The 14,607-nt window shown below is 52.7% G+C and overlaps 5 protein-coding genes across 5 annotated transcripts; 2 read left to right on the top strand and 3 right to left on the bottom strand.

Annotated features, from left to right (window-relative positions):
- Window positions 1-245: 245 nt before the first annotated feature.
- A1O5_03403 (pre-rRNA-processing protein TSR3) lies at window positions 246-1,496 on the top strand (the record flags this gene model as incomplete). Its single annotated transcript, XM_007744014.1, has 2 exons — window positions 246-502; window positions 554-1,496. 2 exons carry the CDS (start codon window positions 246-248, stop codon window positions 1,494-1,496), a joined length of 1,200 nt encoding a protein of 399 aa, XP_007742204.1.
- A 1,959-nt stretch (window positions 1,497-3,455) lies between these two features.
- A1O5_03402 (uncharacterized protein) lies at window positions 3,456-4,259 on the bottom strand (the record flags this gene model as incomplete). Its single annotated transcript, XM_007744013.1, has 1 exon — window positions 3,456-4,259. The coding sequence occupies one exon, from the start codon at window positions 4,257-4,259 to the stop codon at window positions 3,456-3,458; it is 804 nt and encodes a 267-aa protein (XP_007742203.1).
- A 2,196-nt stretch (window positions 4,260-6,455) lies between these two features.
- A1O5_03401 (uncharacterized protein) lies at window positions 6,456-7,148 on the top strand (the record flags this gene model as incomplete). Its single annotated transcript, XM_007744012.1, has 1 exon — window positions 6,456-7,148. One exon carries the CDS (start codon window positions 6,456-6,458, stop codon window positions 7,146-7,148), a length of 693 nt encoding a protein of 230 aa, XP_007742202.1.
- A 792-nt stretch (window positions 7,149-7,940) lies between these two features.
- Window positions 7,941-9,675, bottom strand: A1O5_03400 (uncharacterized protein; the record flags this gene model as incomplete). The annotated part of the gene is made up of 2 exons (XM_007744011.1): window positions 7,941-9,494; window positions 9,580-9,675. The coding sequence occupies 2 exons, from the start codon at window positions 9,673-9,675 to the stop codon at window positions 7,941-7,943; spliced, it is 1,650 nt and encodes a 549-aa protein (XP_007742201.1).
- Window positions 9,676-10,722: 1,047 nt separating this feature from the next.
- A1O5_03399 (uncharacterized protein) lies at window positions 10,723-11,337 on the bottom strand (the record flags this gene model as incomplete). Its single annotated transcript, XM_007744010.1, has 1 exon — window positions 10,723-11,337. The coding sequence occupies one exon, from the start codon at window positions 11,335-11,337 to the stop codon at window positions 10,723-10,725; it is 615 nt and encodes a 204-aa protein (XP_007742200.1).
- Window positions 11,338-14,607: the final 3,270 nt, after the last annotated feature.

Here is a 14,607-nt window from a genome sequence, read left to right as displayed (position 1 = left end):
CAATTGCCTTTACAAAGTACGTTGAAGACTTGGGGGATTGCGAATCTAAGAGCAGTGAATTGGAGAATCCGGAAGAACTTCGGCGTCACACGTGACGATAAGAAAAGAAGCTTGGCATTTCTCTTATCGAGATTCTGAGAAAAACGCCGTCGCCATCGTTGAAGTCGTCAACAACATCACCATAAAACAAGACTCTCTCCTTAACTGCTTCGATTCGGGTCAAGCTTGTCTACTTCGACATCGCGATGGTACGCCATAAGAAAGACGGGTCCTCTTCCAAGGCCAAAAAGTTCTCTACCAAATCGCGGCATACGCCTCGCTCAACCCGAGAGCCGCGAGAAGGTGGCGAGGATGAAGCTGTTTCTGAACGCCCGCCTTTCAAAGCAGCATGCTGGGATTTCGGTCATTGCGACTCAAAGCGCTGTAGTGGTAAGAGACTCATGCATTTTGGTATGATGCGAGAGTTAGCCGTGGGTCAGAAATTTCCCGGTGTAGTCATCTCGTGAGTAGGCCTCGCTCCAGAGCTCTCTCGTCCTGTTGACAAAACATCCAGTCCCAACGCGAAACAGATCTTATCACCCGCAGACCGAGAATTACTTGAACAGCACGGCGCCGCCGTGGTCGAGTGTTCATGGGTCAGATTACAGGAAGTTCCATTTTCACGGATAGGAGGGAAATGCGAACGGCTTCTGCCCTATCTTGTCGCCGCCAATCCCGTCAACTATGGGAGGCCGTGGAGATTGAACTGCGTCGAAGCCCTTGCCGCATGCTTTTGCATTTGCGGTCACGACGACTGGGCCGAGATCATTTTGCAGCACTTTCCCTACGGTAAGCCGTTTCTCGAAATTAACTCCCAGCTCTTCAAACGATACGCCGCATGTCAGAATGAAGATGATATCAAGAAGGCCGAAGAAAAATGGCTCGCCAAGCTAGAGAAAGAGTATGCAGACAGTCGACTCAACAAAGACGCTGCTGGAGGGGAAGACGACTGGGCTGGCGGGAATATGAATAGGAGGGAGGTCTTTGAATCCGACGATGAAGATGCTGAACAAGGTGAAGACACGGATTCAAATGCAGATGATGAGCACGGCCCTCTGCACCAAGGCGTATCATTGGAATTGCCCCCTGATGAGGAAGATGAGGACGAAGAGGCCGAGATGGCCGAGATCCGCCGAAAAATCCTGGCCTCCAAGCCATTCACGGACAGCTTCCCCGCAGAACCACCAAAGAACGATGTCCAGCAGTCAAACAACAAGGAAATCGGTAACAGAAAGACCAAAATGACACTTACTCCGACAGAACAGCCACAGCAGCTGGTTGATTCGGACGCAGAATCAGGGTCGGTCGAGGAAGACTACGACGACTTTGACCAGATTGCGAATGCGACGCCAGTGACTGACCGCACGGGGATAGTTGCGCGCGAAAGGCAGAAGAAGCTCGAACAGGCAAGCGCATCATTTTCACGCACGCAGCTCTCGGCACCAAAAAGGTGGTAATACCCGAGGAACCTGATGTGTTAATTTGAAACGGGCTTGTTTGCAGGCCTAGAAGGTTTGAAAGTCTTACAGAGCAGCTCATCCTCGTGCCTTAGCATCCAGGGGATGCGTCAAGCCTTCACCACCATTCACCTCACAGATTTTGACATGCGGTATCGGTTTCAGAAGCACAAAATATGAGACCGCAGGAAATGAAAGGATACGCAGTACCGCAATTCAATGAACGAAAGCAACCAGGCCAGACCGGATTACTCAACAGATATCGATGCCTTGGCTCCTTTTAGCACCGCCGCTACAAGGCACTCCGAAAAAACACGCCGATGCCTTTGCAACTAGGGGTGCCATTTTCCTTTCTACTGATTGCCATCAACAAAGCAACCTGCCCTAACGCTCACAGCGAAAGATGACGTTGAATTCGCTTCGGCGGAGTTCGACCCTCGCTCGGTGTCAGACGTTCTTAAGCAATTAGCCGTCACCTCGCTGGCAATATTCCAAAACTCCAAAGTCGAGTTTGAAAACCAGGGCAGAAAATGGACGGACCAGACAGCCAGCGAATTATCATGCCAATAAAACAAGCAGCATCGACGTCTTCGTATAAAGCGGCAGTGAGGGAAGCTCCCAGTAGGTCAAGGTTCTTCTAGCATTATCATGCGTTCCCGGCACCAACGGTAGCTTTCTCCGTCTACCCATCAGCTCTGTATGGACAGGCTCGCAGATCCACATGCCAAAAGGCGAGAGTGGGCTAGAATTGCCCACCTCTTCAACCAACCTTTCGGGGGTTCATACGCATACACGGCACCTCTGATCTTACAGGCTTGGACGTTCTATCCATAGGAGGAAAAACGACGTTGGGAACCTGAAATATATGCCTAGTGTGCTATCATGAATACAGATCACCAGGGACCTTTGGAGGTCCTGTTCCGTCGAGCGTTTTTGGATGTGTAAGCGAAAGAGCTTCGAGGGCCAGGGTGGACCTGCAGCGGGCATAACTGCTTCAACTAGAAGTCGAGCCAAAAACATGGCGATCACTTGCCGAAACGGTAAGCTGAAGCACATCGTCGGTCAGGGAAGCTGCACAAGGGATGTTCCTTCCCGCGACGAGCCATTGCCGAAAGATTCTTGTCTCTATGAGGGACCTTCACTCTATGTCTGCGGATGGACAGAGCAGACGTGCAGTTGAATTTCGCAATGGAGCGAATCTTCGTTGGGACCTTTGGGCGATCTGGTGGTTGATCCGCTAGTGATCACGGAAGTGCTTGCTCCACCCCTCTGGACAGGTCGAGCTCCAAAGAAATGGCGGATGTTCTAGCCGCAGAACTCGCCCGATGAATCTTCTTTTTCTAGCGCTAGCAAAAGGCAAACGACTTGTGGGGCCTCGAATCGAAGAGGAGCTTGGAGTTGTGGCCGTGGCGAGGTCATGGCCTCCAAATCTCGCGTTCCTTCACCGAAGAAGGAAGTGTGGTCTCGTTAATTATTCCTCCACAAGAGGCTTCCGCTCCGGACTCGAGTGGACTGACCTTGAGTACCCCCCTTGACCCCGGTTCATGAAGGATGTCAACGGTCGCCCCCCCATACAAAATACAACTTCTCGTGCAAACTCGGTAACGGATCATTGCAGACGGGATATAGAGATAAAATGCCTTCCAGTCGACACGCTTCAGCCAACAGCGTGGAACTGTCTCCGCACAAGTGCACACAGTGAGGCATCAGGATCACAACATAAGAGACAGCCGCCGGCAAAGTAAGTGGCTACAATCCCGAAAGGTGGAATAGTCCCCAAGGCACCGCCATTTCCTCCCTCAATGAACGCTTTTGGAGCGACGATATAAACCATCCCACAGTCCCTTGGTCTTTCAGCGGGAGTAGAGAATGGCCGAGGCGCTCGTCCAAAATCATCAATGGCAAAAGAAGAAGAAAAAAATAGAAACAACGGAATTAGGGCGAGGCAACCGGTCGTAATCACCCAGGCGCCGACGATCGATGACCGGTAACCACAAGCCCGGGCCACGTCGACAGGTAGCTGTTGTATACGAGATCGCGGGAAGGCTGCTGGGCCTGTTGCTCCGGCGGCAATTGCGGCAGCAGAGCCATCTCCGGCATGCTGAAGGACATGGTGGACTGGCCATAGTATGGAGGGTGTGGTTGCAGCGTGGGGGACGTGCAGAGACTCATGTCGACGAAAGCATCGACGTCTAGGTGCGGTTCCATGACGTGCGCCTGGGTGTTAAAAAGGGGTTCGTCCTGAGAGCGCGTCCGATTCTTGGCGCGCTCCGATCGAGGTGCGGGCGAGAGCGAAGATGCCAGCTCAAACTGGGCCTTCATGTTAATCTCCTCGGACGGCGGTGTGCGAACAACGTCGGATTCTGAGGGTAGGTGGGTATTGGTGTTGGTGTTGGTGTTAGTGTTGGTGGTGATGGTTGTTTGCACCGGTTCGTTGGCTGCTTGAGGGCTGCTGCTGGACGCCGATCCGGTCGACACGACGGACTGCTTCTCCATGTCGTCGGTGTCATCCCGCGGAGTGATGGCGTGGAACCATCTCTGCGGCACCTGCCGTACGCCGTTGTAGGTGTTGTGCACCAATGGTTCTGTCTCCTTTGGAAAATTCAGCTCGTCGAACTCGGGCTTCATCAGGCCCAGCCCCTTCAAGATGTCATCCGTTGAGACCTCTCCTTTCGACTCGTCTGGGATGTCTCCCGGAAAGCCGGTTCTTCTTCGACAAGCCCAGTATAGTTGTTGGAGAGCAATGTCGGTCAATTCTCGCATTTGATAGTAACTAGGAAAAGGGATCATTGTTAGGACAAGTCTTCACCCGAACGATCCACGGATTGCTCTCTCACTAGTGTCTCGCCTCTCTTCGTCTGGCCGAGAAGACACACGGGCTGTCAGTGGCCCGGCAAGTTCTGCATGGCTGGTCTCCATCACACTGCGCAGGGTTAGCGAAAACAGTCTCTCATCATAGATTTGAGTGGGATGACCTTTGCCTTCTTGATCCTGCACCGATCACATCTGGGTTATAAAAGCACCTTCATCAGTATACCTTTTCGACAGTTCAGGCATCAACAATGCAGTACAGACTCGGCATGAAAAATAGAAGGGAGGCCACTTACGCACGCGAAGTCCTGCCGCGAGAAGTTCTTCGTCTCGGTTTGGTCGTCGGCCTCGTGTTGCCACTCGGTTTGGAGGCTATTTTCTGAGCCTTCATAACTGCAGACACGTCGCTCTTGTGAAAGCAGAACATGTACCCGTGGATTTTGAAGCTCAAGCTGTTGTGGGCGTATGCTCAGTCTCAATGTCCAAATGTCTCGACACGCGGTGGCACACAAGCCGCGCTAGAAACCAAGATATAATAAACAAACCCCAAGGAGGAAGCCCTATGACGGAGTTGCTTACAGGCCAGCTGCAAGGGTGTCTCGTATGCAGCAAAGATTTGCTGCGGCACATTTCATCTAGCAGCGACCAGCCCATTCTTCGACTAATGGTAGGTAGATCTGCAGCGCCCCAGAACTGTACATGCGTGGCTCGGTGGGTTGACGGGTGACCAACAGTCCTACCTATGATAGGTCGATAAGGGCAGAAACCACTTCTTACGTTGGGGTCTTGATACTCTCCCTTTTCCTCCCCAACCACTATCGTCCATTAGCACTAGGTAGGGGGGGAGGGCCTAGTTAGGAATGACGTAACCAGGAAAAGTTTGGAACAAAGAGAGGCCTTGGGACGCCAACAAAAAAAAATGCGGGGGAGATTGAAAAAAACAGATAGTAGGGGTAGAGCAGCACCGAAGTACCCGTGGTACCCGTCCTCGCCGTGTGTCTCCGGAACCATGTCAGACAGGCTGCTGACAAGGGTCTCGATAGGAACCAAGCTCCTTAGCGTACCTACCTGTATCCTTGCGAGGTAAGCACCGTAGTGGTAGAGTCGTCACATTCCCGAAGCATGACCTATTATGCGTAACAAGTACTCGGTACTTCCTCATAGGGTGGAGTCGATTACCCCTCCTTCACCCCCCCTTTGAGAGGCATGGTGGATCCCATACGTGATGACTAGCCAATGGGAGGAATCTGGGCGTCGGGGCAAAATGGCAAGTCTCCTGAGTGGGGCAGGAGCAGTGGCAGAAGCAGTAGCAGCAGCAGCAGCAGCAGCAGTGGTAGTAGTAGCAGCAGCAGTAGTAGTAGTAGCAGCAGCAGTAGTAGTAGTAGCAAGGAACAAGCGTAGTGTTTTCCGCCTTGCCTGTTTGCCACATTCCGCTCTCGATTTCCAATCCTTTTCGCACAGGACTTTGTCGCATTGTGCATTGGGCCGGACATGGGAGAGTTGGTGGGCTTCTGGGAAATCCCGGCGATGGCGGGTATCCACTCTTCTAATTCTCACTCCAAGTAGAATATCCATGTCATACCCCGAGCATCGACACCGAGACGAAAGGAAACGAGGAATCACAGTAGTACTACTCCGTCGGACTCGGGGAGGTTGTCGCAGACCCTCTCGCCTGGAGATAACTTCCAGCGCGCGAGGGTGATCGGCAGGCAGTGCTTTCACGTCTCCAGGGAAGATCAGCCTCTTTGGAAATACACAGCGAGGTAAGGAACATGGTCGATCGCGGGTGTTTTCTCCTGGCGTGTGTGGAAATGGTGACTCCGGACCTCGTATATCCCACGCTTGTGGTTCTTTTTATTGGACATGTCTGGCGGCTGAACCAACGCCGTTCCACTCCATCCCTCCCGGAAGAAACTTCCTGCCATCTCTGCTGCGTTCGTGCACGCTCACAGCCAGGCACTGATCCGCATTGCATGTGAGGAATCCTCGGCCGGATATGGTGACGAAAGTGGTGACAACGTGCTCCCACATCATCTCCCCCCCTTCAACCCCACACACATGTGCTGGATCAAGCTATACAAAGAAAGCTTTGAGATCATTCGTGATCGTGCGCTTGAATAGCCACCCCTTTGTTTAAAGGTTAAAACCATGTCAACAATAGACCCTATGACTTTGGACACCGAGTTTGCGACTTCACCTACAGTGGCCGACCAGCCGGACGTGTGGCAGCTTCCACTATCCACGCATTTTCGATACAATCAAGAACTCAGCCAAGGGACGCCTGTTTTCGACGACAATGATCCCTTCTTCACCAGTTCGCCCGGCCTGGACATGCAAAGGCCTCTGCCTGAGTTCGTGCAGCCTCAGGCCCTGTATCCTCACGATCTGGAGAGATCGACTTCCCCTGCAAGTCAAGCTTCTCAGTCAAGAAGAACAAGTTCCAGAGACTCGACGACCAGCTCCGTTTCGCTGAGCCACCAGCAACTCCTCCGGCGCATGTCCCTGGCCACAACAGACTTGAACGACAACTCTTACCGGCCCAGGAACACCCCGGCTCGGCGGAAGAAAAGCACGACCGGCCGCATTGCTCCACGCTCGGAAAAGCACGCTCGAGAGCTGGAGCTGAACCGCAGAGCCGCGACCAAATGCCGGAATCGGCAAAAGGCGTTTGTCGAGCAGCTGCAGCAGCGGTGCCGCAAGGAGGAAGAGAAAATGCAGATGCAGACCTCGCTTGTCTCGGCGCTGCACGACGAGGTTGTTGCGTTGAGAAACGAGGTCTTGCGCCAAAGCTTTTGCGACTGCCACTTCTTGTCTGGCGCATCGACAGCCATGCTCTCGTGACACAAGAAGGCGCTGCTGTGGCGCTATGCTCGAGGTGGCAAGCTGCCTCAAAACAAACAGCACAGCGCCCGCCCCCCCAGCCACAGGTGACTTTATGGCCCCTTGACATCAATCAACAAAGGGACCCAGCTCCTCCAATTACCCAGATGCCATCGATTCGAGAACCCTGTCAATCTTTTATTGAAACATCCCCTGATCCAATCGATCAGCCGGGGGTCTCAAAAAGACCACAGTATCAGACCAAGACCAACAGGTAACGCTCCACGATTCCAAGTGCGAGGAAGATTTGTTTTTTCTTTTTTTTTTTTTCTTTCTTTTTTTTTCGACAGGGAGACACGTAGGCGAGCTGGCGCAGCGCACGGAATTCTCGCTGAAGGGAACGAGGGCGGCAAAGGGGGAGGGCGTTCAAGAAAGGCGTCAACCCTACACCCACCCCTCTGGCCTAGTAGTTTTTTTTTTAATTGCATTTGTGTGTGTCCACATATCTACCACCACTATTTTGTCTGTTGCTAGCAACCCGTAGCATCTATCGTTCCCGGTCCTCGGCCGAAACAGAATGATTTTCGAGTCGTGACCTGCGTTATGTACTTGTTCGCCTCTGTGCAGACCACCCGGGTTCACTTCATTCGTTCGACAACACCCCATTCCACATTTGCCGACATTCGTTCTCTGTCCATTCACTCAGCCCAAGCCACGCTATTTGATTTTAGAACCAGTTCGAGGCCTAATCCAACATACATACATACATACATACATACATACATACATAGTGACATGGCTCGAGTTTTTCGTCTACAGTCTCGAAGCGGGCTTTTCCTTCTTCACCTCGTCCCTCAAGATGCGTTTCAGAATCTTGCCGCTGGCGTTCTTGGGGATCACGTCCCTGAACCGCACCCCGCCTTCCAGCCGCTTGTACTTGGCCAGCCGCTGGGCCACCCAGTCGTAGACGTGCTTCTCCGTCAGATCCTGGGGCGCCGTGCCGGGTCTGCGCACCACGTAGGCACGCGGGGCCTCGCCGTCGAGTTCGGTGGCGGCGGCGACGCCGATGACGGCCGCGTCGACGATGGCCGGGTGCGTCAGCAGGACGCCCTCGATCTCAGGCGGCGCGACCTGGAATCCGCGGACCTTGATCAGCTCCTTCTTCCGGTCCACCACGTACCACAGCTTGGTCTCGCCGTCGCAGTACATCATATCCCCGGTGCGGTAAAACCCGTCTTCGTCGAAAGACTCCTTGTTGGCCGGCGGGTTGTTGAAGTAGCCTTTGATCACGGTCGGGCCCCTGGCGCACATCTCCCCCACGACGTCGTAGCCCGTGACGTCTCTCCCCTCGTCGTCCACCAGCTTCAGGTCCATGCCGGGGATTGCCCGCCCGACCGAGCCCGTCCGGTCGTCTTCGGGCCACCGGAAGTGCGTGAGAATGCACGAAACCTCCGTCATGCCGTAGACCTGTGCGAATGGGGCGCCTGGGCCCAAATACGGCTTGATTGCTGCCTGGGTCTCCTTGCTCAGGGGCGCCGCGCCCGCAAGGCCGTGCCGTATCGTCTTCAGCGAGTACTTCTTAAGGAGCGGAGACATGGCGATGGCCACGGCCATGGCTGACACGACGTAGAATTCCGTCACTTTGTACTTCTCTATGTTCGCCAGGAATGGCTCCAACTCGAACCGCCTCATGACGTACGCGGTCTCGCCGAGCTTCAGCGTTGAGGTGTGACATCGCGGGGCGATGGCTGCGTGGAACATCGGCGTCGGATACAAATTGATTGGTTCGTAGTTCTTTTGGTACACCATAGGGCTGTACAAGAGCTCGTGCTGGGCAATGAGATTTTGGTGTGAAGTTATTGTGGCTTTGGGCAGGCCAGTTGTTCCAGAGCTCGTCAATCGAGCAGCCGTCGCGTTTGCACAGGTGTCGAGATCGTCGAAGCGCACCCAGTCGCCTTCGCCATGCTGCATTAGGTCTGTCCAGCTCGTGAATCCTTCCGGCACGGACTGGTGGGGCTGTGTGTTGAAGATGCGGACATTTGCCTGGGGGATTCCCTTGTCCCTGGCTGCTTGCAGTAGAGAATCGAGTAATTCCGGCTCACTGATGAGGAAGCTGGCCTTGGTAATGTCGACGTGGTGCCGCAATTCGTGGGGTGTGTAGCCTGGATTCGTCCCAGCGAATACTGCCCCAGCACCAACAATAGCTAGAAAGAGTATTGGATAGTAAATGTCGTTGAAGGAGTGGATGAGGACACAGTCACCCCTTTTCACCCCAGCCTTGCGGAGACCGCCAATCAATTGACGAATGATCTTCCGGGCCTGAAGGTGCGATATGGAGCGATTTGGATTTGTTGCGTCGATGAAGATCTAAGGGTTCGTGTCGTGAGCAACAACGTCATGTGAAAAGAGCAAAGTGTTCTTGGCCATTCACCGAGCGATGTAAGATACTTACCGGTTTGTTGACGTCGTATTTTGGCTCATCGAAGATCCACGAGCAGATGTCTTTGGTGGGTATCTCGGGGGTTTCCCCCGCTGCGAGAAAGACCATAACTGACTGACACCAAATAGCAGAGACGTAACGCTCTTACGAAGGCAGAAGATGCTGTGCGATGTGAAATTGTCGCCCAACGTCAGAGTGCACAGGAATGAGACGATCAAATCAGCCTCGGTTGTTGCTGGAGCTAACCACAAACTCGATTGGGAAGATAGACCAGGTCCCCATTCACAATTAGATCTTCGGCGCGGAAATACCAGGGTCGAATGCAGAAGACTGACCAAAATGAATTCGACGAGGTAGTGTCAGCAGAAAAGCACCGGTATGGAAGATCCTGGGATCAATCAATGGTATAAATACTGGCGACTCTGGGGCCACGGGCTGAGATCAGTTTGAAAAGACCATCCCAATGCCCCAAGATTAATATTATAGCTCAGGTACCAGGTCCACAGGAAGTTGGCGGCCTAAAAACGAGGCTGACACAACCCCAGACTTTGGTTCACAAGAGCTGATGATCCAGCTCTCTCGATTAGCGACGGAAGATACAGTATGTACCTAGGGCCTTCGTCAGAAGTATCAGATGCACAAGTCATAAGGCACCTACATAGTTTCATTGTGGAATATACTGTACTGTTTGTGTACGAGTACTCTTCTTTGGAGGGCTTCGGGGTGAGGGTGTTACCACTAGCAATGATTAGCGCTTATCTTCGTTGCATATGTACCCAGGCGCTGATATAAGCCAAGGGGGCGGGGGGGGGCCGGGGGGATTACTCCGTGTCCACGTCCCTTGGAAAAATTACCCCAGAATACCTCGGTGTCACCAGGTCGAGAGCGGGCTCAGAAATGTCTTCTCAGGATGCTCGTCCATGAAGCGTGTCGCTACGAAGTCCCGAATCTGGTCAAAAATCCAGGACCAGCCACGCCGGGCATAGTCTATCGATCTTCTGCCGTTCCACATAGGGATCATTACATAGTAGATTCCTCCGTCTTGAGGGCTGCCCGCATATGAATGGGATACGAGAGTGTGATTGCTGACATTGGTAAATGGCTCCATTTCCTGGAACTTGAAGGCGGATGTATTCCGTGACCTCTCTGGTTTGCTTACAACGACTTCACGAACCAGATGGTGCCGGAATCTCTGCCTTTCTCAGCACTGACCCCGTTGTCAATCACATAGGGGAAACGAGAAAATCCTACGCGAGGATAAAATCTTCCTGCGTCGTCGTTCGCTGCTGCCATGAGCAGATGGACACCTCTTGCACCTCGCTCCTTAGCCACACCGCAAAACTGCTCAATCAAGCGCCGGCCCCAGCCTTGCTTTTGATATGGGGTTAATATATCGATGTGTATATGCGCTGGCCATTGCTCCATCAGTCGAGGATATTCTGTATGTAGCATCGAGTGTGGACTGAACATGATTTGTCTGAGTGCGTTTGGTAGATTTTCATTCCAGCCGGTCTGCTCGTCAGGCCCCGGCTGTTCAAACCCCTGTGACTGCAGATACGGAGTATATGTGTCCTTATACTTTTGCACAAACGAGACGGTGTCCGGAACGCCGAGCAGGTATCCTACTGCATGACCGTTACCATCATCGAGAACGAAGCAGCTGTCCGGTGCTAGCATCAGATAGGGACGACACCATAGGAACGAGGCATAATGCAGACCCGGGTCGCCTGCACTGCGCAGATCTGGCGCGGCGGTCTCACGAAACTGCATCCATGTTAGAAGTGGTCATTCCATTGGCTCTGATTGGCGAACAATATGGATCATTGCATCCTTGTCTGACTCCTGGTACATACGGATGAAGGCCATTCCGAGCTTCTGCGCAGGCGAAAGTGACAAAGAGTGGAAGCGGTCCTAGCGACAATATTCGAGTTGATCGGTGGGCATCATGAGTACGAGAAGCACAGGACTACTCTAGGCGCCCATATAAACACAGAGACTGAGTCACAGTCCACAGTGACCTGCCATCTTGAGCTTCGGACTGAGGCGGTCAGGTTGCAATGGGATGCAGCGAGTGTTGAGTTACGGCGCGGATTGTCGGATAAAATCTGGTGGTCTGGGCAGTCTGGAGATGCCGACAAAGAGCCGAAGTTTATCCTCGAAAGCGGAAGGTGAACCGATGATAACTTGTCAAGACCTGTCAGGACTTGGACTTGTCCAACACAGACTGCACGGAGGAGTCGCTTTCTCCTTTTCACCTTCGAGTAGCATGTTCAGCCTGGAGACATACGCACTGCTTTCATAGCAACCATTCTGTCCTCGTTCGGGAGTTACTCTTTGTGCGCCAAGTATACCATAGCTTTCTTCTACTTAGCTTGGGTGCCCTTGTGATGATGTTGACACACGACTGAAACGAGAGAACAGCAGCTTTTCCGACGTCACTCGCACGCGCCACTCCATACCCTGAGGGATTGATATATATCTATCTATCTGCTTTCAGCCTGAACATCTCCTTGAATTTCATGCTGTCCAAACAGCGGCTCTTTGAGCAGCGGGCGACGGGCAACCCTTGACTTTCTGCAATTTCAAATGGTTTGTTGCGGCTCCGATTTTCAGGGGCAGGGTACTGGCAGACCAGCATCACAGGGAGATTGAAATCCTCAAACCAGAGCTCCATTGGTTGTGACCTGAACCATTGCAATATTACTGCAACTGGTTTCAAGAGGACTCAGACCACTGCCCGAGAAACAACCGATCGACGGAATGCAGTATTATTATCATGGGGTCCACGTCTTCATTGCGGGGGCTCGCTGTGTTTACTTCTAATTTGCGTACCCCGGTTGGGCGTCACCGCCGTCTAGGATGTGTTACCATGAAAAACTATAGCACTGCATTCACTCCTTCGTCTCTTCAAGACGGGCATGTCCTTTTCCCCAACACCGCCTCTCAAACCTCACGACTAAATCTATTGGTAGATATCGGGTCCTTCTCCAATCAGGTGCATTTTGGGTACAGAGGTCACTGATTGTTCAGAGAGGCAATCGGACCACGAAATTAGCACGGGGAGAACCCCTTCCCTGCACGAGGGCATTCTTCCTGCCATGCCCGTTTACCCGTTTTGATGTTCGGACAACTCTCCAAGCCTCTCTGGGCTGCTTTTTCAGGTCTGATTCCTTTGTCGCTGTCATGACCGATCACGTGAAGGACATCCTGGATGCTTGTATTGCCGTGTTCGAACTGGCCTGGCAAGGATTTCGAAATGCGCACAAACGTAGACGTACCCATCAAACCAAGGCCTTTTCTATTTCATTTGTACCGTGTTCAAGGACACAGAGAGCAGCTCGGCGGCTTATTCGTCTCGAATGATGGGCCGCTTGATCCGAGCATACATGCGTAGGACAGCCTGGACGGCTAAAAGTCCAATGAGGATGCCGATTTCCCTTCTTCCTGATGTGGATCAATGATCAGCCGGTGTTCTCCATCAGATCGGGCTTGTTTGCTTGGCTACGCAAGGAATTGACCGCGTCTTGATCCTATGTACTCCTCATCATCGGTCTTCACGTAGCGATATCGATGTACAGAACACCAGGTATTTTCACATGGGAGTCGCTGTGATAGATTCTCAACAACACCACCAACCCAACTCAACTTCTCCGTCCTCACCGCCTCCATTATATACATACTCGTACACAGCTCCACTAAAAATCTCAGATTCGACCGCCACCGACTCTCAACCACGATGGTGGAAAAGACTTCCCCAACAATGATGACAACAACAACAACAGCATCATCATCAACGCTGTCAATATCAACCAATGGACCCAGCCACGTCCCTCGTCGCTCGGGCTTCGGCACCGAGGGGTGGAGGGAAGATCCACCGGCTGGCCGGATTTGATGTGGTACGAGGAAAAAGATTCTTAACCATATCCACCTTTTGTGCGAAACCTTATCGGCGGGTCCAGCGGGTGGCTGCATACATCGTTCTTCCTAGCATTTGGTCTTTGTTCATGAGGAAGAGGAGGGGGGGAAAGACGAAACGACTTTTTTCTCTTTTCACTAGTTTCTTTTTTCTTTCTGAGTCACCGGCCACAGCACCAAATGCCCACCGCCACCAGTTCCCAAAATCCAATGCTTGGACTTGCAACTCCGGAACTAGCCAGTAGTAAGTTCCAGAACTTTCAGGCTTCGCGGGCCCTTTTGGGCGCGAGAAGTGGGAGTCTGAATGGGACGATTGCCTCTTCCGGAATACTCGCCTTGTGCACCAAAAATACCACGCGGCCCGCCTACGGCGTCCAAGGCAGGTATTTTCTTGTTCGTGTCTTTGCGTGAGTGGTGCTATGGGGAAATACCCTGCTGCCGTGACAGACAGACGGCACAGACACACACGCACACACACAGAGAGAGAGAGGGAGACAGCGTAGGCCAACAGATTAGGAGAGAAATATATCGATAGGTAGAAAAAGAACGCCCTACAACGCGCAGCCATGCGTTCACAGCGGCCTGCGCGCCGCGGGATGAACCACGGGAGACACTCAGGTCTGTACTCCGTACATGATTGTACGCTGTGCTCTGTGGCGTCCTGTACGCACTCTAGGTAATACGGAGTCCAGAGATCTTCCCCGGCCCCGTGCAGCCGTACATACGGCGAGCGGGGTGAGTTGGATCGAAAAGAGCCTTTGGTCTACGCACCGAGGAAAGATGAAGACGAGGAGGACGAGGAACAAGCAGGGGAAATCGGTTTCGGTCTTTGCTTGGAATGGGAGATTGGTATTGTCCATTTGTTCCCTGATACTATCCACTTTGTTCAATTAGGGACCTAATATGTCCTTGTCTGTCTATCAATCTGTCTGCGACAGCCTGCCCAATTACGGGGATATTGCTCCCCCATTTCCTCCTCCTTTCCTTTCCTTTCCTTGCATTCTTCATCCTTCCTCCTCCATCCTCCATCCTCCATCCTCGTGCACATTTCGTATGCGCGCGAGAAAAATCTCCAGAGTATCAAATCACCAAGGGACGGTGTAGAGAAGGTGGTTTTGCGCGTGT

Source organism: Cladophialophora psammophila, assembly GCF_000585535.1.
Source record: "Cladophialophora psammophila CBS 110553 chromosome Unknown aczJe-supercont1.4, whole genome shotgun sequence".
Lineage (NCBI taxonomy): Eukaryota > Fungi > Ascomycota > Eurotiomycetes > Chaetothyriales > Herpotrichiellaceae > Cladophialophora > Cladophialophora psammophila.
This window is presented reverse-complemented; position numbering and strand designations above follow the sequence as displayed.